This window comes from Electrophorus electricus, chromosome 22 (genome assembly GCF_013358815.1).
Source record: "Electrophorus electricus isolate fEleEle1 chromosome 22, fEleEle1.pri, whole genome shotgun sequence".
NCBI classification, from domain to species: domain Eukaryota; kingdom Metazoa; phylum Chordata; class Actinopteri; order Gymnotiformes; family Gymnotidae; genus Electrophorus; species Electrophorus electricus.
Window position 1 is genome coordinate 2,391,299 of NC_049556.1, and position 22,488 is coordinate 2,413,786.

The window sequence follows — 22,488 nt, forward strand, 5'->3', positions numbered from 1 at the left end:
CAGAAAGGACATGACGCTACCGAGGACCGTCAATAAGAGACCGAGCTGTATGAATGCAGTGCAGCCTCCACAGCACCAGAGGGCGCCAGGTGTGGCGATAAACGCATGGCGTAACGTTAAACAAGGCGCGCCACAAAATCGTGTTTCCGTCGACGTAGAAGGAACACGTCGGGGTGTTTATGCGGGCACAAAAACAAACATCATTGACTTTTAAAAAAAACTATTGTAATCTGAAATGTATTTAATACAATTCACAGGCAAATTGTTCCCAAACAATGAAAGACATTACAGTATCCATTCAGACAAAGAAAAGGGATATTTCAGAATGCCATGCAAGCGGTCACGTTTTTTCAGAGCGGTCTGACTGAGGCGCAACTAGCGGTACATCCTCTCTGTTCTGCAACCCTGCTTTAATTGTCTCTTCAGCAACAATCTCTATGGCAGCATCGTCCTTGATTCTCTTCACGGTCTCCCCCTTGGCTGCTAGGATTTCCTCTATGTTTCTACAAATAACAACAACAACAACAACAACTGTACTTAGCTACAGAACACACACAGTTATGACAAATGCTTATAGATGCAGTTGGGTCTTGTTACCCAAGAGCATCACAGAAAAATAAAAATATTCTGAAGCAATAATCCCTCTTAGTTATTTATAGCGGCTTTCTAAAAATTATAGGAAACCGGGTACTGGTTCATACTTAATCTTAATCTGTGGACTCAAAGTAAGCAGGTGTACTATGATCAAGCCATTCCTCATATTTAAATAACCTGGAGTTTATTAAAGCAGATTTGAGCTACAACAGATGATGATGGTGAGTTTAGTCACGGTTAAGTTAAATTAGTTTTGGTCACTTTTAGATTAGAGAGGAAGAACATTGTATAGAGCAGATTCTGTGTGACCCTCAGAACAAGAGACTCTTACCAAAGAAAATTACTAATGACTAAAATATTACATATTACCAATACTTAAGATACACGCACCTCTTTCCCTCCAGATCGGAAAACCAGCCCAGGTTATCTGCAATTACGTGATGATTTCGACAGCCCGGGCAGGTTACTACCACTACTCCTTTGTGATAGGCTATTTTGGAGATCCTCTTCATCGAGCGAGTACTGCACACCTAAAAAGAGAGACACCGACATATTCACATACTCCCATTTCATCCGCACGCACGCCCTTAACCGGTCCGGCGCGCTCGCACCTTGCAGGTGTACACCAGGTGATAATGGCTGGACTGGACTTGGCCAAGCGCGTCATCGCCAGCGCGCGCAGACGTTGCGAATGCCCGGCGCACAGGTCGCGCGCTGCAGAGACTCCCGGTCCGGCGAAAACACGGCGCGCGCCACGGCGGACCCGTGCTCCCGTCGGCGACTCTGCGCGCGGCTAGCGACAAACATCGCAGTGCGCGTGCTGGCGTTGTCGGCCTAAACAAATCTAAACATAACCGGTAAATATTCGGGAAGGCCATCGCGCTGCAGCTGTACTCCAAGAAACCGCGACGGGGTACTGAAAACGTAAACATGCAGCTCATATGGAGTATTTTGTAGTCGCGCGAGAATGACGTAAAACGTTAAGCACGCCCGTGCTGCAGACGGTCCTGTTCCCTTTGACGTGATCTGTACCGAAACGTCAACACAAGACAAACGCAGCGTGTTATTATAGATAGCCTCTTACACCTTTGCTTTGTAAACACACTTACTAACTATGCATATGCTTATATTTAACTTATATCTAATTATATAATTAAAGTATATATAATTATATCATTATATGCATTATATATAGAGAGAGTTTATTCATTGGGAATAATAGCTATTGTATTAAAATGATTTCAGCTACTAAAAATAAACCCTTTTTACTTTAATTTACTTAAAAAAAACATTCAGATGTTTTGGTTTGGTTTGTGAGTTGAAACAAAGCCTCAGTTTTGGAAGTGTGAGCTGCGTGTTCAGCGTTATTTTAGTTCCTTGTTGCGCTTTCTAGTTTCTATCGTCAGTGCAGAGCTTTAAACTCGGGTTGCAGAGCCCCTCCAACGACCTTTAACGCAAACGGACGGTGTCGCCCGCCACCTGCGCCCGGGCCCCGCCGCGCCGTGAGGCTTTTCCTGCGCAGCCGCAGCGTGGAGCGGATTGGCCGTCCCCACCGCGAACTGGCCCGTGACGCAACTTCCTGGGAGTGTTTTAACCGCATTCCCGAGCACTTTCCGGGCTTATCACACCAGTGCGCGCTGCCCCGCGCCGTGGATCGTCCGAGAAATGCATCAGCTATGCGCGACAGGAGAGAGAAGCCGTCACTGTAACGAACCCGGTGAGTACCGGCCCCGGTCGCTGGCGTAAAAGTGTGCGCCAGCTAATCGCGTCCAGTCTAAACGGGCCCGGAGGACCGAGCGCATACCCACCGTCGGCTGTTCCCCGAGCGCGTCGGGCTGCGTGTCCAACTGTGTTTGCGCTTGTTTTCGGAGTCGGTGTGCCAAGCGTTTGGAGAGGCCGAGTGCCGTTAGTCGGCCTACGAGACCAACGGCCCCGGCGCCCTTTCTTTTCCGTGCCGCCCGGCTGTGATTTCGTGCTTTTTTACGCACCGATGTCTCAACTCCTCCAGGCCACGGATCCACTGTAACGTGTTCTCGTCGTACACCCGGCAGTGTTGACGTCGTGACAGAGAGAAACGGGGAAGAAACGGGAAAACCAGTGTCCCGGCCGTGAGGGTGAGCAGTTGGGGCTGAGGGTTGTAATGATCGGCGGTTCCGATATGTACGATTTTAAGATCGATCCGTCTCGTTTAAGGCAGCTGCCGGTGAGGCCCGCGAGCGCGTCGCTGTCGGTCCGCTTCTGTAAACCGTCCATGCAGCGAGCCAGTATCCCAAATTCACACGAGTCGTGATTTTTGCATGGAATCCTAACTTAAAGTAAGCAAAAGATTATACAAACGATTTTGTACGATTGTGGAGGACTTTGCTGATCTTAAAACAATGCGTTCAGTGTTTTCAATTTAGCGCTGTACCTGCTGCAAACTGGCCAATAAGGTTTGAGACAGGTGCAGCGCAGTAGTGTGGACTGTGACCCTTCAGTGATGAAGATGTTGATGTTGGTGATTTGTCCTGTTGTACAGTCAGGTACGAGTCACCGTGTGACTCAGAAAGTAAACACATTCTTCTCTTGTTAAAGTCCTGTCGTGGGTTTGATATCTCTGTAGGTAACTTTGTAAATGTAACGGTTGGTGCGGTTGTCGTAGCATCTGTCGCTATGCGACTGGATGGCAAGCCCCGGATCATCATGGTGAGGGCTGTAGGCATCTCGCTCCAACCGTGGGAGGCGCGGGCATAGCGCCTGGCGGCAGCTGAGTGGTGTGGTCGTTGTCCCGTGGAGGGAGCAGCCGCGTGACTCGTCCACCCTCCGCGGCGTTTTGTGTGACTCCAGGTCAGTGGTGACGGGGTCGGGTAAGGTCAGCGCCTCTGTTTTGGTCTCCTCTGACCTCAGCGTTGTCGTTAGGTGGAGCGTTCAGGTCAGGCCATAAACAGGAAGTGGCTTATCTGAGGTTTGGCGTGTGCGCGTGGTCCTCTGAGGGGCCGTTTTACAGTCCAGTCCAGTGCACATTTCTCACACACACACACACACACACACACACACACACACACACACACACACACACATACTCCAGGTGGGCCAGAGAAGTGCCATGTAGAATCCCATGGTGGCGTAATCCTCAGTGCGCGTGCAGCACAACAACAGCAGGGCCATGCGTGTTCGCTGAGCGTGTCGGAACAGAGTGGAGCGTGCTCCTGGAATCCACCTTGGCCACGGATCCAGCAGAGCTCTGCGCCAGAGTGGCATCCGTAACCTCCAGCCACGGAATCCATGTGCAGCGGAGAACTTGTTACCCTGAAAACACGCACGCACGTGCCGTGCAGTTGGACACACTTGTGTGTTTAAATAGCTTGCCTGGGGAAATGAACGTAAAATGTTAAGGCTGTTTCACTAATAGGGCTTTTATTTTGTGTTCTCTCATGCTCACATACATGTAAACATGTATAGAAATCCCTACAAGGATGTAGAACTCGGCTGTTCATGTCTTTGGCGCTGCGCGCACACACGCTTTACTTTTTCCTGCGGTTCTCACCGGTCTCGAATGACCCTGGTGGTGTGATGGGGTGGATCACAGGTGGGGCAGAGGTGTGCCTCCCAGGCCCCTCCCCTGCCCCTGGTATGCCCCGCCCACAGTCCAGTATTCTCTGCGCTTGTCCTGCATCATGTCATGTGTCCGCCCGTGACTGTGTGTGTGTGTGTGTGTGTGTGTGTGTGTGTGTGTGTGTGTGTGTTTGACTACTACAGGTCTGTCTGTGTCACGGGTGCGAAGTGTGTGTGTGTGTGTGTGTGTGTGTGTGTGTGTGTGTGTGTGTGTTGTTTTTCCTTTCATGGTCATTGTTGCATTATTACATCACATGATAACCTGGACAGAGTGCAGGAGGGGGTAGAACCTTTTTTTACTCAACCCTTAGCGTGTGTGAGCGTCTTTGCGTGGTTATGTATTCTCTTAAGCTTTGTGCTGTTCAGTGCTTACAGTGTGTCTGTGTGTGGGTGTGGTAATGTATTCTCTTTATGCTCTTCAGTGCTCTCTGTCTGTGTGTGTGTGTGTGTGTGTGTGTGTGTGTGTGTGTGTGTGTGTGTGCGTTTAAATAGCGATACTGCAGTTGTGTCTACCAGCAGGTAGGAGCAGTTAGAACAAAGTGTCCCTGGAGACTAGAGAGAGGACAGACAACCGCCTGTGTGTGTGGACCCGAAGTACAGTAATGGGAGAACTGAGCTTGGTGAGGCTTCTGTCTGCAGGATTCTGGTCCTGTTATTGGGACCAAATGTATTTAGTTTGTGCATAAGTTAATGTATTTGTGGGTTGCGTGTGTGTGTATAAGTGAATGTATGGGGGGGGGGGGGGTGTATTTGGTTTAACCTGTGAGTGTGCATCTTTGGTAGGATGATGCTTCCTGGTGATCTGGGTGTACCCCCTGCCAAATAATGATCCATAGGCTCTGTCATATTAGACCCCCCTGCCTAATGAGCAGTGCATAATTTGGGCCCTATACATAAATGAATATTTATGAAGTGATAAACCTCCTTACCAAAACACACCTGGGTCGTTTTCTTTAGTTAGTGTGTCCTAGCGCGATTGGGGCGTCGGGCACAGCGGCACCTGTGGCGAGGTTTGGATGTAGTGCAGAAAAAAGTATTTGTGTAATTTTTGTGTTTTAAAGGACACAATGTAGATTTGTAGGTCACCGCGTACTGAGAAATGTTTGAGGGTGAACGTAGCTCGTAGAAGCCAGTGTAACATAAATGCACACAAACCTGCAGTCATCCCGCACTAGTGCTCTGTGGCTGCCGCGCCTCGTTGTACTGCAGTCGTCATGGTAACGCCGGGTCTTCCGAACCTCGAAAGTGGAGCTTTTGGAACGTTCCGGAACCTTCCCCCTTCCTGCGTGCCGGCTGGGTCACCTCACCTCGGTGTTGCGTTACCTCCGCTTTTACAAACGCTCCTCTTCTGTCCGCTGAAATATATCCGCGTGCCACGGTTCTTCCTTTTACAGACAACGTTACCAAATTACGGAAACGGGATGTTTCCCAGCGTCCTGACGTCTCAGACACACCCACAGAGGAACAGAGCTGCCACTCTATGCCTCTACCCCCCCCAACAACGGGAGGGCGGGGCGGGGCCACAGTTGGAACGCCGAGAGGTGAGGGTGCAGGAGGGCGTGAGAGAAATGTTCTCACAACAGACTGTGAAGCGGTTTATGACCACTCCCAAACCAGATCAGATGTCGTGTGTGTGTGTGTGTGTGTGTGTGTGTGTGTGTGTGTGTGTGTGTGTGTGTACGTTCAGAGGGGGGAGTGAGTGTAGGGGAGGTAGTTTTGCCACTACAAACGTATTAGTCATGCCAATAAAGCACGTTGAAGAGAGAGGAACTTCGACGTGGATTCCTTTAGCTCATCCCCCCCACCAAGGTCTGGGATTTACGATCAGCGCTGGCTCATGGACTGTGGGGTACTAGAAGTGTGTGCGCGTGTGTGTGAGAGAGGGAGATGTTATTACGGATGTGCCGATTGACAGTCCTGTAGGGATCATCGTGGTGCCGGCATTCTGTCTAGGGTGTGCCTCTCATCCCTGGCCCCCCTGAGTATAAACGCTCGCATGCACGCACACTCACACTTGCGCGCATGCACACAGGTTACACAATGTAGTCATAAAGAACAGGAAACCTGAAAAGAACAGCAAGGAAGCCCCCCCGGCCGGGAGGAAGGTGGGACGCTTGCTATGTTGGGGGGGGTGTGTGTGAGATGCATGTACCACACACTTGTACTCCTTACAGGATAAATCAGACAGCAGGCAGCTGGATGTAATTGGCTCTGCCAACCTGGCAACTCTGGTGATGTTGCCATGCCAACCTGACAGAATCGGCTGAGCGTGTAACGGCTTTGCGTGGTCTGGCCGTTGCGTTAACCCAAGTACAACATCTGTGTGTGTGTGTGTGTGTGTGTGTGTGTGTGTGTGTGTGTGTGTGTGTGTGTGTGTGTGTGTGTGTGTGTGTGTGTGTGTGTGTGGCACAGTGGGGGGTCAGAACTGACACGCTCTAATTGGCCGAAACCTCAGTCTTGCCAACATGGCCGTTAATGCTAAATTGGGTCCTTGCTACGGCTTCCTGTAGCCCTCTGAATGGGGCTGTGTGTAGTGAGGTAGCTCTGAGCTCGTAAAACTGCTCAGAATCACACACACACTCCGGGTCAAAGTGGAACAGAGCGCCACTGAATATGCACACTTTGGGAAGACTCTTGATCGGGAATGTTCCTCTGATCTGAGGTGTGTGTGTGTGTGGGGGGGCACATTGCACCTGCTAACAGGATTGCTAATCTAGCAGGATTAGCAGTGCCTCTGTATGCGTGTGTGGGGGAGAGCAACCGTTAAAATCCTGTCTGACAGGAACCCGGTGCTGTGATTTGTGTTCCCTGCGGTTTCAGAGATGATGCAAACATCGGAGTATCTGGATGACGCTGGCGTGCTGCACGTAGCGCTACTAGACTGCAGTTGAGTCCAGGACTGGACCTGAGCTTGCACAGGATGTTGATGTCGAGTTTCCTGTTTACTGAGCTTGTCTGTCTCTGTCTGCCTGTCTTAGGTAAGCCATCATGATCCCCATAACGGAGTTGCGGTACTTCGCCGACACGCAGCCGGCGTACCGCATCCTGAAGCCATGGTGGGATGTTTTCACCGACTACATCTCCATCGTCATGCTGATGATCGCGGTGTTCGGGGGCACGCTGCAGGTGAGCTCTCTCTCTCTCTCTCTCTCTCTCTCTCTCTCTCTCTCTCTCTCTCTCTCTCTCTCTCTCTCTCTCTCTCTCTCTCTCTCTCTCTCTCTCTCTGCGGTGGTGTCCGGTTGCCTCTGTGCCAACCGTAGCATTGCCTCCTGGCTCCTCCTTTGCTATCGACCCCTCAAACGACCGCGCCGGAAACAGCGGGCGTCGGCTGACGCGCCATGTGCCTCTGTGTCCAGGTCACGCAGGACAAGATGATCTGCCTGCCCTGCAAGTGGGTGGTGGGTGAGGAGTGTGAGCAGCTGAACGGCAGCGCGGCCCTGCCGGCTGAGCCGCGTGGCATCCAGTACGAGTTGGACCGCCACCAGTACAACTACGTGGATGCCGTGTGCTACGAGGACAAGCTGCACTGGTTTGCCAAGTACTTCCCTTACCTGGTGCTGCTGCACACGCTGGTGTTCCTGGCTTGCAGCAACTTCTGGTTCAAGTTCCCGCGCACCAGCTCTAAGCTGGAGCACTTCGTCTCCATCCTGCTCAAGTGCTTCGACTCACCGTGGACCACGCGCGCCCTCTCGGAGACGGTCGCCGAGGAGACGGACCCCAAGCCGGCAGCAGGCAAGGCAGAGGGCGCAGCGGGGAAGAAGGCATCCAGCGCGAGCGAGCAGGACGTGGAGGCCAGCACGCCCATGCTGCAGAGGACGCGCTCGCGCGTGGAGCAGGGCATCGTGGACCGTGCGGATACCGGCGTGCTGGACAAGAAGGAAGGAGAACAGGCCAAGGCGCTGTTTGAGAAGGTGGGTGGAGCAGGGGTGGAGTGGGGGGTGGAGGTTTGTCATATGGAGCTTCTCTGTAGACCAGACTGGCCCCAGCCGAACTGCGGAAGCCCAGGCCGCGATTAACCATGTGATTAACCATGGTTACCGTGGAAATAGTCCGTTGGCCTGTAATGTCCAAGAGCAGGTGAGGTGTAACGTGGGAAGGTTCGGGGCTCGTTTCTCCGTAGTCAGATTTCAGCCTGCGGTCGGACGGTCATCTCTCTGCTCTGTGCAGGGTCATTTCCTTTCACCGGGATATTTTTCCCTTCACTAGTCTTTCATGTTCCGGGTTGTTTTCACGGAAGCGTTATCCGGTTTCACTGGGCCGAGACACCGTCCAGACTTGCGGACGCGTCCTGCTTAGGCCAGTTTAGCTGCTGGATCTGAACCGGTGTCCGCTTCCAAACTCTGCACCGCGGAATCATGCCATGAACCCCTCCTAAAAACACGCCAGCCCTTCTGCTCTGACTTGGTCCCTCCTTCACCGTTAACTGTGGGAGAGGGCCTTCGCACCGGTTAGGGCTGCCCCCCGGGGGGCCTCATTACTCCAGGACGGGAATGTATAACGACTGAACTATTTACATTCATGTTTAACCGCAAGGTACTCAGAAAACGGTCGAGTGGCGAATAAATAAAACCTGTGTGTGTGTGTGTGTGTGTGTGTGTGTGTGTGTGTGTGTGTGTGGTTGTAAAACAATGACTCACGTTGACTGTGAAAAGCAGACTGGAGGAGGGAGCCAGGCTCTTCTTCCCCTCACATGACTAATGCACCCCCCCCCCCCAAACAGGTGAAGAAGTTCCGCGTGCACGTGGAGGAGGGCGACATCGTGTACCGTCTGTATGTCCGCCAGACCTTCATCAAGGTGGTGAAGTTCGCGGTCATCATCTGCTACACGGCGTACTACGCGCAGTTCATCTCCTTCAACGTGAAGTGCGTCGTGGACATCCAGCGGCTGACGGGCTACCGCGTGTACTACTGCGCCCACCCGCTGGCCACGCTCTTCAGGATCCTGGCGTGGTTCTACATCTCCCTGGTGGTGGTGTACGGCCTCATCTGCATGTACACGCTGTGCTGGATGCTGGGCCGGCGCCTGAAGCACTACTCGTTCGAGTCGATCCGCGAGGAGAGCAGCTACAGCGACATCCCGGATGTGCGCAACGACTTCGCCTTCATGCTGCACATGATCGACCAGTACGACCCGCTGTACTCCAAGCGCTTCGCTGTTTTCCTGTCAGAGGTGAGCGAAAACAAGCTGCGCCAACTCAACCTGAACAATGAGTGGACGCCGGAGAAGCTGCGCCAGCGCGTGACGCGCAACGCGCAGGATCGGCAGGAGCTGCACCTCTTCATGCTGAGCGGGATCCCGGACACGGTGTTCGACCTGCTGGAGCTGGAGGTGGGTGGGGTGCTGTGTTTGTGGGTGGATGTTTGGGTGGAGGCCTTTTTTTGGGAAACGGTGCACCCGTGCAAAGGCAGTTCTCAAGCCGTGGGTGGAGATCGGGTGTGGTTTACCGTTAATGCTCAGCCATATCTGGCCAGCTTGTGCTAGTCCACGTTTTCTGGAACGGGCCGCCCACAGAACCCTGACAGGCTTGTGTTATTTCAGTCTTAAATTCTCTCTCTCGCACGCACACGCAGGTGCTGAAGCTGGAGCTGATTCCGGACGTGACCATCCCCCCCATTATCGCACAGCTCACCAGCCTGCGCGAGCTCTGGCTCTACCACACGCCCGCCAAGATCGAGGCGCCCGCGCTGGCCTTCCTGCGTGAGCACCTGAAAGCCCTGCATGTCAAGTTCACCGACATCAAGGAGATCCCGCTGTGGATCTACAGCCTGAAGAACCTGAGCGAGCTCCACCTGACGGGCAACCTGAGCGCCGACAACAACCGCTACATCGTCATCGACGGCCTGCGTGAGCTCAAGAGGCTGAAAGTGCTGCGTTTGAAGAGCAACCTCACCAAGTTGCCGCAGGTAGGACGCTCCGCCCGCGGGCAGAGGCCGCAGGTAGCCTCACGTACCTTGTTGTGTACCACCCAGTCCAACAGTGCTGAGGAGTGTGTGTGTGTGTGTGTGTGTGTGTGTGTGTGTGTGTGTGTGTGTGTGTGTGTGTGTGTGTGTGTGTGTGTGTGTGTGTGTGTGTGTGTGTGTGTGTGTGTGTGTGTGTGTGCGTGCGCACAGGTGGTGACGGATGTGGGCGTGCACCTCCAGAAGCTCTCCATCAACAACGAGGGCACCAAGCTAATTGTGCTGAACAGCCTGAAGAAGATGGTAAACCTGACGGAGCTAGAGCTGATCCGCTGTGACCTGGAGCGCATCCCCCACTCCATCTTCAGCCTCCACAACCTGCAGGTGGGCCCTCGCCTGGGCTCCACCCATTCCCCCTCGCCTGCTGCAAAGCACACTGTTGATATGCTGGTTGTGATTGGCTGCTTGGAGGCATCTCATTTGCATGTCTTCATGGATGGTGTGAACTGGGGTTAGTTAGGGTTAATGCACTCTTTTAGAATGGACGCGTGCCTGGGACCCACTAAAGATCCCAGTAGAGCTTCGCTTTGACAGCTGCCAGTCGGTCGGTTTGGAAGGGTTTGTGTTATTTAAGCTCCATTACAGCGTGGTAGCTCCTGAAGACGCTCGCCACACACCATGCTGAGGGACCAGGTGTCCTTCACCAACCCGCTCATCACATCTTCTCCCTAACATGGTGAACAAAGATATGCTTCGCAGTACGGCACTGTGTCGGTACCGCTCTATATCAGTAAGGCACTGTGTCCGTACGGCACTGTCGGTACCGCTCTATATCAGTAAGGCACTGTGTCCATACGGCACTGTCTGTACCGCTCTATATCCACACCGCTCTGTGTCTGTACCGCTCTATATCCGCACCACTCTATATCCGCACGGCTCTGTGTCTGTACCGCTCTATATCCGCACCACTCTATATCCGCACGGCTCTCTATCAGCACCACTCTATATCAGCACCACTCTATATCAGCACCACTCTATATCCGCACGGCTCTGTGTCTGTACCGCTCTATATCCGCACTACTCTATATCCGCACGGTTCTGTGTCTGCACCGCTCTCTATCAGCACCACTCTATATCCGCACGGCTCTCTATCAGCACCACTCTATATCCGCACGGCTCTGTGTCTGTACCGCTCTATATCTGTACCGCTCTATATCTGCACCACTCTATAACCGCACGGCTCTGTATCTGCACCGCTCTATATCTGCACCGCTCTATATCTGCACCGCTCTATATCTGCACCGCTCTATATCTGCACCGCGCTCTATATCTGCACCGCTCTATATCCGCACGGCTCTGTGTCTGTACCGCTCTATATCCGCACCGCTCTCTCTCAGCACCACTCTATATCCGCACGGCTCTGTGTCTGCACCGCTCTCTCTCAGCACGGCTCTGTGTCTGCACCGCTCTCTCTCAGCACGGCTCTGTGTCTGCACCGCTCTCTCTCAGCACGGCTCTGTGTCTGCACCGCTCTCTCTCAGCACGGCTCTGTGTCTGCACCGCTCTATATCCGCACGACTCTGTGTCTGTACCGCTCTATATCAACGTATGTTTGGGTGTTTATGCATGTCGACAGGCTCCCATTAGTTGACTCGTGTGGTCTGTTTTTTTCTTTTCATTCCTTTTTTTTTTACTAGTTTTGTTCTAAATATGTATCTTTTTAAAACCGATAGTACTACATGGTTATTGTCAGTTAACGGTTAAACGGTTAGTGTGACCCCAGATCACGGCAACAAGCTCCCAGCTAGTGATTTGGCAGGCTGAAGGACACTGAGATACGCAAGCGTGTGATCGTCTCCTCCATAAAGCTTCCACAATGCCAGGGAAGTGCCCCGCGTGGAGGGCGACACCAAACCGAGTGGCTGTCACCATCGTGTGTGTGTGTGTGTGTGTGTGTGTGTGTGTGTGTGTGTGTGTGTGTGTGTGTGTGTGTGTGTGTGTGTGTGTGTGTGTGTGTGTGTGTGTGTGTGTGTGTGTCCCATTCAAACATTTTTCCTTTTATTACATTTTTAAATTGACTAAGAAAATTCCATTTAATACAAAACACTCCATCACAAAAACCTCACAAACAATATCCACCGGAGGCCCCAGACTACCGTCACTCTCTACATTAAAAATACAATTTACATCTGTAAATTAGCTATACATCATCCATTTCTATGTCCAAAAAACCCAGGGAAATGTCTTTTTTACTCTATCAATCGTCTTCAACCCTTTTAACTCACACACGATCTGTTTAAACAGTTTCTGCAGGTATTATACATTGCTCAATAATCATCTTACATCGTGTTTTCCAAATCTTCCAATTTATCACACAATCATCCAACAAAAGTCCTTCACATTCTCAGTCAAATTCTCATTAAACACTCCATACATAATACTTTTTTCCTGTTACGACCCCATTTAAACCCAATACCTTCCATTTTCTCCCAAATTTCAATAGTCCTTGTGCACTGCAGTAATAAATGTTCTATCATTTCATCAGCTTTGCAATTATACATCGGACATTCCTTTGTTGTAACAAAACAACTCCATTTGACAATACATCGTACAGGCAGTCTTCCAACAGATATGAGCCATGCAGTATCTCGAACATTTTCCGAGATACTTTTAGACTGCACATTTTTAACACAGGTTTCACATTCTGTCACTGTCAGACCCTTATAATTGACTATTCCCCCAAAATCACAGTCTTGTATTGTTTTATATATCATTTTATTTGGGGACTTATTCCAATCAATATTAAGCTGCCTATATTTAAACAAAAAATCTCCATATAGTAATTTAAAATAAGGAGCATGTTTCCTTGACTTGCCTCTTCTCTTTCCACTGATTTACATCTCCTACCCAAATTGCTTTCCGAAATATAGCTTTCGTTACATTTTTGCAAAAGGCATTTTCTAATTTCTGAGCTAACTCAACTCCCCCTAATCCGCCGTTGTCTTTCGACTTGTACATAATTTCCCTTTTTGTTACTTCTGTTATTTCCCCAAATACAACGAACACACATTTTATTCAGCCTCTTAGTACATTTCTCATCCGGAGGGAAAACCGTAGCCAAAAACAACTATTTCGACAAAACAAAGGTCTTAACCTCCTGTATTCTAGTCTTATAGTTTGACACCCTCCATTTTCCCAACTCTAGTTTAATTTGACACTCCTTCTCCCAATTCCGTTCGCTACATCTACCATTTACTACCATCAAACCCAATATTTTAATTTCATTTTTTATTTCTACATCTATTGGTACAGGTTGCCCATCTCCTATCCATATCCCTTCACTTTTACTTTCATTTAATTTCGCTCCAGCCACAACTTCATACATTTCAAAGTGCCTCTTAACTATATGAAACTCATTTTGATTCTTGACATAAGCCGTCACATCATCTGCGTACGCAGATATTTTCCATCTTTCCATACCTAACATGTGAACACCTTGTAATTGCTGATCATTTTTTATTTTATATAATAGTGGGCTAATAGCGATGACATATAATGCAGCACTCAATGGGCATTTGTTTAAACCCCTCTATGCATTTCAAATTCTTCAGTTAACATACCATTAACATTAATTTGTACTTTTGATTTACTATACAATAATTTAATCATATTTACAAACCTCTCTGGAAAACCATAATGTTCCAATGTACACCATAAGTAGTCTCTAGAAATATAATCGAAGGCCTTTTTCTGATCCAGTCCTATTATATAAAAATCCCTCTGACCCTTCAATAACCAAACTCCTTATTACTCCTAAACTATCCCACATGTATCTTACTCTTATCGCACATATCTGTTCCAACTCTGATATCACTCAATATTTCTGACATCCTATTAACAATTATTTTTGCAAAATTTTTATACTCCAAGTTCAATAAACTGACCTGTCTCCAATTATCCAACTTACAAGGATCTCCTTTTTTTATATATTAATATCACACTATGATAAAATGAATCATGCAATTGCCCCCCATCTAATGCTTCATTAAAAACATCAGCTAGAAGATCAGCAATTTCACTAACGCACACCTTATAAAATTCAGCAGGTAAACCATCGGCTCCTGGAGTCTTTCCTGTGTTTAATTCCTCTATTGCTCTGATAACTTCTTCTTTCCTAATTAATTCGTCCAACTCCTGCAGCTCCTCCCCTTGAATTCTAGGATATTCGGCCAAAAAATTCCTGATTTTGTCTTCATCCACCTGCACTCTTTGATGATCAGCTATACACTTCTGTCCAATGAAAGCCCATCTCTCTCTCTCTCTCATCCTCCACCATATGCCCACTGTCATCCTCAATTTTCCTGATGCACTTATTCTCCAAATCATCATGACTACCTACTCGCACCTGCATATTGAAGAACACGTCCCTCTACTCAGTCTGCCTTTGCAGTCTAGGAGTCTTGTTGGTTCATTCTCTGACTCCACGTGCATGTCATGCCGCTCCTTGCAGGAGATTGACCTGAAGGACAACAACCTGAAGACCATTGAGGAGATCATCAGTTTCCAGCACCTGCATCGGCTGGTGTGCCTGAAGCTGTGGTACAACCAGATCGCCTACATCCCCATCCAGATCGGAACGCTCACCAACCTGGAACGCCTCTACCTGAACCGCAACAAGATCGACAAGATTCCCAGCCAGCTCTTCTTCTGCCGCAAGCTACGCTTCCTGGACCTGAGTCACAACAACCTGACCGCTATCCACCCGGACATAGGACTGCTCCAGAACCTGCACTACCTCGCTGTTACTGCAAACAGGGTGAGACACTCTCTCACACACACACACACACACACACACACACACACACACACTCACACACACACACACACACACACACACACGCTCACACACACACACTCGCGCGCACACACACACTCGCACTCGCGCACACACACACGTACTCGCACACGCACACACACACACACACGCACACACACACACTCGCACACACACACACACACTCAAACTCACACTCACACACACACACACACACACACACGCTCACACTCGCGCACACACACACGCACACACACACACGCTCACACACACACACACGCTCACACACACACACACGCTCACACACACACACTCACACACACACACTCACACGCACATGATCCATTCTGGATCCATTCTGCCTATAGATGAGTGAAAGTTGCCAGCAGCTCTTTAAGTCCTGAGAGGTTTGATGTAAAGCAGCTCTGGTTCTGCTGACCTGTGTGTGTGTGTGTGTGTGTGTGTGTGTGTGTGTGTGTGTGTGTGTATATATATGTGTGTGTGTGTATATATGTGTGTGTGTGGTGTCAGTTCCAGTAAACGCTCTGTCCCTATTCACAACTGCTGTTCCCTCCCTCTGGTCCACACACACCCCTCTGTTTTCCCAGCACTCTAAATGTCCTGCTCATTTTTCTGAAGAATTGCGGCCCCGGACCCAAAGCTACAGAGTGGAATTCTTGTCCTCGGTACTGCAGTAAGAACCGTGTGTGTTTGGAGTGCTGCAGCCTCAGCAGATCTCGGATGTTCCGTGGGTGTGCTGCTGAATAACAGACTTCGCGTGATCCAGCAAAACTCATGCTTTTGAAACGCCACATCGTGGGTGTGTTTTACAGTATGGCTAAGCGTATGGTAACTGCAGCACGTAACACAAAGAATCCTAAAGTGTTTAGTCCATATCGTCCACGCATCCTGGTCACATACCGCCCCCAAGCGCTAGCCGACCAGCCGGCTCGGGAATACCAGCAATCACCTGAAACACACAGACGTCAGGAAGCTTCGTTGGTAGTAAGACGTGGCGGCAGGTCTGCGTACCGTCTGGCGGGTCTGTGTGCTGTTTTCATATTTGACTGCTTTGATTTAAATGTGTTCACAGCTGTACTGGAGTTACTGTTGTCATGCAAATGCAGATCAGAGTTTTTGAACAATTCAGAGTTCATCCATGTTCTGGTCTATTCAACACACAGCTGCCACTGGCAGTCATGAGATCAAGAAAGTGTGTGTGTGTGTGTGTGTGTGTGTGTGTGTGTGTGTGTGTGACACACAGCTGTCTCCACCTGGTTGAGCCAGATGTAACTTTTTTTGTCTTTTTTTTTTTTTTTTTACGCTTTCCACATCCCATCACACAGATAAAGATCAATCTTCCTGATCTGACCTGAGGTCAGTTTCAGAACTCTCTCTAAGCCTGTTTTTTTTTTTGTTTTTTAACTGAATTTCTTGGCAGACTGTGACCTGGGTGCAGTGTTTGTCCACGTGGCTTGATCGTTGCAGTGAACCCCACTGAAGTTGGTGAGGGGCTTCTCTCTTCGTGGTCTACAGTTACTTCCTGACCTCGGTGCTGGCGGGCAACATCCGCGAAGCTCATCGCTCTGTTCCTCTTCGTAACTGTACTGGAGAGTTAATTTTAGCCCACAGTGGGCGAGTTCACCGCACCCAGACTAACCCCTAGTCTAGACTAAAAACAGATCGCCGTGGTGATTCGCCACTGGCGCTGCGCTTTGGGTCACGAAGGGGTTTCCTTCCTGTCTGGGGAAACCAGCCCCTGATGTTTGTTACATCTTTGATAGATGTGGACAAGCTTTGGCGGCAGGACAGCATGAGTACAGAACGTGTAGAAACAACCCCGAGGCTCTTCTCCTCTCTCACACGTAAACAAACCGTCCAGCGACACGCCTAGAAAACGCCGCTTCTGACTGTCCGGTGACGTCCCTAAACTGGGAGGATCGTGTGTAAAAAGGGCTGGAATTGGTACACAGATGGTCCGAGTCGCACATCAAAGTGACATTCTGCCCTTCAGCCTTGTACTCACTGTTGTGTTTAACTTCAAACTGCTTAGTCGTTTTAATCAAACTGCTTAGTCGTTGTTTTAATCGAGCCACTTGAAAGCAGTGTCTCTCGTCAGGGGCGCGGCGTTATGTTGGCGTGCTGAATCGCTTCCCGTTTCTTTGGCCTCTGTTACGCACGTGGTTGTGCACGCGCACACACACACACACACGCACACACACACGCGCACACATGCTCGCACGCACACGCTGTGTGTGCAAACCTGTGACTGCAGTGAAAGAAGATGGGAGGAAAAACCTGGGAATTGTTGGAAAAATATTTATGCATAAAAAGGAAAACATTTCAGATGCAGCAATGAAGGCAGTGAGCTCACCTCGCTCTCGCGTCCGAGCGGGAGAACGCGAGCAGGCCAACATGAGCACGACTTCACTGTTGATGTTTGTGCGGCTGGAGTTGGAAGTAGTCGCAGATGTTTGGGGGGGGGGGGGGGACTTGCTGGAAACAGCATGTTTACAAGGCCTAAATGCGCGCACACACACACACACTCTTGCGTCTTCAAGTCCACACTGCAGGCTCGGTCCTGTCTGGTGGTTGAACTCTGGACTGGTGTGTCTGGAGCAGAAGTGTCCTCAGATCTTCACTAACAAACTCGACATTTTCTACACAGTCACACAGTTCTTCCGCATGTACACGCACACACACACCCTCACGCTCCCTCCCTCTCATACAGTAGCAACATCACTGAACTTTCTACTTCTTCCTCTCTCTCTCTCTCTCTCTCAGATCGAGACGCTCCCCCCCGAGCTGTTCCAGTGCAGGAAGCTCCGCACCCTGAACCTGGGCAGTAACTGCCTGACGTCGGTGCCGTCGCGCTTTGGCGAGCTGACCGGCCTGACCCAGCTGGAGCTACGGGGGAACCGGCTGGAGGGCCTGCCGGTGGAGCTGGGCGAGTGCCACCTGCTCAAGCGCTCCGGCCTCATCGTGGAGGAGGAGCTGTTCAAGACTCTCCCCCCCGAGGTGAAGGAGCAGCTCTGGAGGGCCGACAAGGAGCAAGCCTAGAGAGAGAGCGAGAACGTGGGACGCCAAGATCAGGAGCGACTCTAAGAGCTTCAGTTTTTAATGCGTTTTTGCGCTTTTTGGTTTGTTTAGGTTTTTGTTTTTTTGTTTTTTTTTTGTATACTAAGGGAGAAACACAAAGTTCAGCCTCGACTGACAGACAAGAGACAAAAGATGTAAAAGGAGCTACAAGTGAGAACTCTGCTTAAAGTGAGACAGACACACACACACACACACACACACACACAAAATGCGGTGCCATTGGCCAGCTCTGGACAGACCCTTGGCACAAATTGAAACTAAGCTAAAAGCGATCACCGTACTGAACCCGCAGTCTGCAGGAGAGACGGAAGGTCACAGGTCAGGGGCTGGCAGCCAGACAGACTATATTCTATGCCCTCACGAGCTAGCTAGCTGTAAAAGAACCTTCAGGAAACCCGGACAGTTCTGTCAGTTTGAAGCGCCGTTGGACATTCTGGTCGAGATGTTTGTGGATGCCGCAAACCGATCGGTCGCCAAAGCAAAAGGGAAGTTTGAGGCAGTTTGCTGATGTCATAGTGAAGACTGATGTGGCAACACTAATATGGCCTTATTTCTTAGGAACTGACCATCTGAGGTCGTCATGGAGATTAAATGAACATTTTGGTTTATGTTTTTTTTTACTTTTTTGCAAAATAAAAGAAGCTGCAAACTCAGAAGTTTGTATAAGACGATCACATGCATTAGCTTTGTCTTGTATGAACAGTAACTGGTTTTGTTTGTTTTGTTTTTTAACTTTATTTCATCCCAAGGATTATAATAAAGTTTCCCGGAGGAGTCTGGTGGCCTTGTGGTGTTTTCACACCAAGAACATTTAATTAAGCAAAAACATCCACACACCCATCCTCGTGTTGGGGGGTGGGGGGGGGGGGGGGGGGGGGGGGGGGGGGGTGGGTAGCTATACCTCTTAAATGGACTCATTGTCCAAACACCACGCACGCGCAGCAGCCCGGGCAGCCTACGGTTGAGTCTGCCGCACGTGCCAGGCAGGTACTGCCTCCTGAGACTCTTCCATTCACAGCTAACGCACGTGGATTTCGTGCATTTCCTCTTTTGCAGAGTGTGGACGTGAGACAAACACCCAGTCAGAGGAGCCTGTTAAAGGCTGGTTCAGGATCAGACTGCACGCAGTAGACCTGTAGAGAATGTGGGGGGAGGAAAAAGAAACCCTGACACCAGATCAGTCTTTAAGCGTCTCCTCTACGTGTACAGTGTAGCAGAATATTGTGTAAAACGGAAGTAGGCCAGCTGAAAGCAGCAGGAAGCGTTAGTGACCATGACTTGCAGACTTGTTCATTTGTGGGGGATTCAGAAATGTAATGACGCAGTTATATGATGCAGCTGAAACGCACGAGTCGCACGGCGAGTCTGCTGATATGGAAAGCCAAAGTGGTCAAAATTCGCCTCAAACGAACCGCGCATTATTTGTAAAACGGCGGGAAACGCGGCGTTTTGGACGCAAAATACAGTATTATTTTTCACTACGCCGTAAAATACGACGCAAAAAACTATCAAAGACGACGTATTTTACACCGTTTATTTGTCAGTTGAAAACGTAAAAAGCACTGCTTTAAGTGTTCCAAAACGCTGTTTTTTACGTGGGTTTGGTGTCCCTACAATGGCGTTTAAAGCACCGCTTTATAGTCAGATAATGAGCTCATTATCTGACTATAAACCAGTAGGTGGAGCTAATTATCTGACTAAACCAGTAGACACTCTTCATGGTAATAAAATTGTTTAATTTACATCAGTTTAAAATTTCATAAGCTTGCCCATGTATCTTTCAGTTCAAATTTACTTGTATAGTACTTTTCATTACAGATGTCGCCACCAGCCAGCTGTAATTGGACTCTGATGTCTGTACAAGGCAACATTAGTAAAGAAAAAATCCTTTCCGACCATGAAGGAACCCTGAGAGCAACCAAGATTCAGAAGTGGATCCCATCCTCTGGTAGACACCAGATATCACAAGCAATACAAAAAGAGCAATGCGAGTTAGGAGCCAATTTAAGAAAAGATGGGCACATACAGTAATTAGTAACATATTAGGAACGATAGATAGATAGCTTAGTCATTTAACAGAAATCTTAAGATTAATCAGAAGAGACCAATGAGTGTGGGCATCTAGCTATGTGAGGTCACCTAAAAAGAGTGACAATGAGAATTAAGTCCATCACGACTGTGTCAGAGGATGAAACTGCTGTAGCTGGAGTGCACAGAGGACACACAGTCAACAAACCAGACAGAATAATGCTGCTGCTGCTGGTGGTCTAATTAGTAAAATCTCCAGCCCAGTCTTTCAGTCTCTTCAGGAGGGTGAGGGATCATACAGGTGAGGTCTTTGTTTTCAAGCACAGCAGGAGTGTCTCTGACTTGCAGGTGACTCCACTGTGGTAGGGACTAACCTGACCAAGAACACACACGTGAACAGCACATAGAATGGGAGACAAACAGAAAAACACATGAGGGCACACCAAACAAACATTCTTTAAAAAATCCAGTGTATAACTCAGAAAAAGAACAGACAAGCCAAATGGACTAGAATGAATGGGGAAAGGACATTGTATATAGATTCTCTCAAGACACATCGCAAGGCCTGTAGCAATAATTTAATTTTAGATGATCAGTGTCATATAGATAATTACAATTAACATTTTTTTTCCTCTTAAAATTTGTATAGTTTTTAAAGAACAAGGCTATTTCTTACTATTTCTTACTTCTAAGCTGGAAATACTCAGTAGCTCCCATTTGAGGACAGACACTGTTCAAATTTGAATAAATAACCACATAAACTCAGAAGATTTGTGACCAGGCAGTTTTTGAATCTTTGAGAGACGGTGGGTCCCGACTGCCCAGTGCTAGACTTGGAGTAAGGACACAAGGGTATAAAACAGGAATACCAAGCGCTCTGTTATCCATATTCGCTGTTTGGCGTCCTTCTTCAGTTTGTTGTGATAAACCTTCCCCTTCCATTCAGTTTTAATCATAACAAGTCTGAAGTCAGCAGTTTAGCTAACGCCACTACCAAACTACACCTCTGATAGCCAGCTAGCCATCAAGTTCAACACAAACATGCATCTGTTCCTACAAGATAACAACCTTGCTTTCAGTCTGCCGCTAGAAGCAACTCATGACTGGCCATCTATAGCTACCTTTGGGTGAGCTTTGTTTTGCAGCCAATTATCAGTTAGCTAGTTGTCTCTGGTTAATATTTTAGCAGTTTATTGGATTCTGTGATTAACTCATTTAAAATGGCACTTACCATGTTAATTTTAATTGAATTACATGGGGTCCTGCATTGTCGAGTGCTGTGTCCGTCTACAACGCATTCCTCCTCGCCATGTTCCAGCTGTAGGAAATGCTAGCTAACTAGTTAACCAAGTTTCAAGTTTGGTTGAATTGCCTATTTAAAGTACTTGCCCATTTGAATAGCCATTTTAAAATACGATGTCTGAAGTACCTAACCATGGTCACTAATGCTAGGTCTACAAATATAATGCGGTTCGTTTGAGGCAAATTTTGACCACTTTGGCTTTCCATATTTCTTTGGTCTCCGTCCGCGTTTACGCGTAACGAGTTTGCCAGGCGTGCTTTGATGAGTGGTGTAACAGCGACCTCTAGTGGTTCGTAAATGGAATGACATTTCGGTGACTACGGCAAGCGCAACTCCAGCTATAAAGTTCAATGTGGCGTACACAGAATGAACTTTCTTCCACCATTCGTTTTAATACCAATAACAGTATATAATTACATAGCCTCTGTTTTTAAACCTTTCCTGTGTTTTCCAAATGTAAATAGTAATTTCCTTTGGTTAATGCAGCTGAGAAACTATGTGCAATACCACTGCAACTGCCTTGCGTGTTGATTGCCAAAAACAACCCCACAAGATCACAAGAAAATAGTACATGTGGTAAACGCCTGTAAAATAACAGCCTGCAGTGTTCGTTCCCAGATGTTTCAGTTGAATAGTATTGTTTTGTATGCGCACTCCAGTGTTGCCCACTGGAAGATGGGTTTTGAGTCTGCTCCAGGCAAGATTTCTGCCTTTTGCTTTGGGGCCTCTACTGTGGGTCCAGTAAACTCTTTGAGTTAATGTTTATTGTTAAAAGCGCCATATGCATAAAATTAAACTGAATTTAATCGAATAAAGGCCAGAGTGACCCAGACGTCCCCGTTTTTAGTGGCCTGAACTGTGAATTAAAACATCCCAGAAAGTCTTAAGAAAGACCTTCAGCAGAGACGGGCCGACGTCTCGCGTTGTGCTCGTTTTGGCCAGCAGAGGGCGCCAGATGCTGCTATCTCCTAACCAGTTCCACCAGTTGCTCGCCTAGTTTTAGAGAATACTGGTGTGTAAACCTCGACCAGAAGCTAGAGCATACGTCCAACGAGTCAACGAGTCCACAGCATTACCTCAAACGTGCATTCAATGCTTGAATGTAGACCACCATACGATCCACAAATAGTGCGTCTTA

At 48.7% G+C, this 22,488-nt stretch overlaps 2 protein-coding genes across 2 annotated transcripts; one reads left to right on the plus strand and one right to left on the minus strand.

Annotated features, from left to right (window-relative positions):
- Window positions 1–203: 203 nt before the first annotated feature.
- dnlz (DNL-type zinc finger) lies at window positions 204–1,551 on the minus strand. Its single transcript, XM_027027036.2, has 3 exons — window positions 1,206–1,551; window positions 985–1,124; window positions 204–503 (listed from the first exon to the last, which is right to left on the minus strand). The coding sequence occupies exons 1-3, from the start codon at window positions 1,533–1,535 to the stop codon at window positions 341–343; spliced, it is 633 nt and encodes a 210-aa protein (XP_026882837.2). The 5' UTR covers window positions 1,536–1,551; the 3' UTR covers window positions 204–340.
- A 621-nt stretch (window positions 1,552–2,172) lies between these two features.
- On the plus strand, window positions 2,173–18,794 carry lrrc8aa (leucine rich repeat containing 8 VRAC subunit Aa). The gene is made up of 8 exons (XM_027027048.2): window positions 2,173–2,311; window positions 7,167–7,314; window positions 7,545–8,099; window positions 8,909–9,517; window positions 9,760–10,092; window positions 10,300–10,470; window positions 14,597–14,902; window positions 17,705–18,794. The coding sequence occupies exons 2-8, from the start codon at window positions 7,177–7,179 to the stop codon at window positions 17,978–17,980; spliced, it is 2,388 nt and encodes a 795-aa protein (XP_026882849.2). The 5' UTR covers window positions 2,173–2,311; window positions 7,167–7,176; the 3' UTR covers window positions 17,981–18,794.
- Window positions 18,795–22,488: the final 3,694 nt, after the last annotated feature.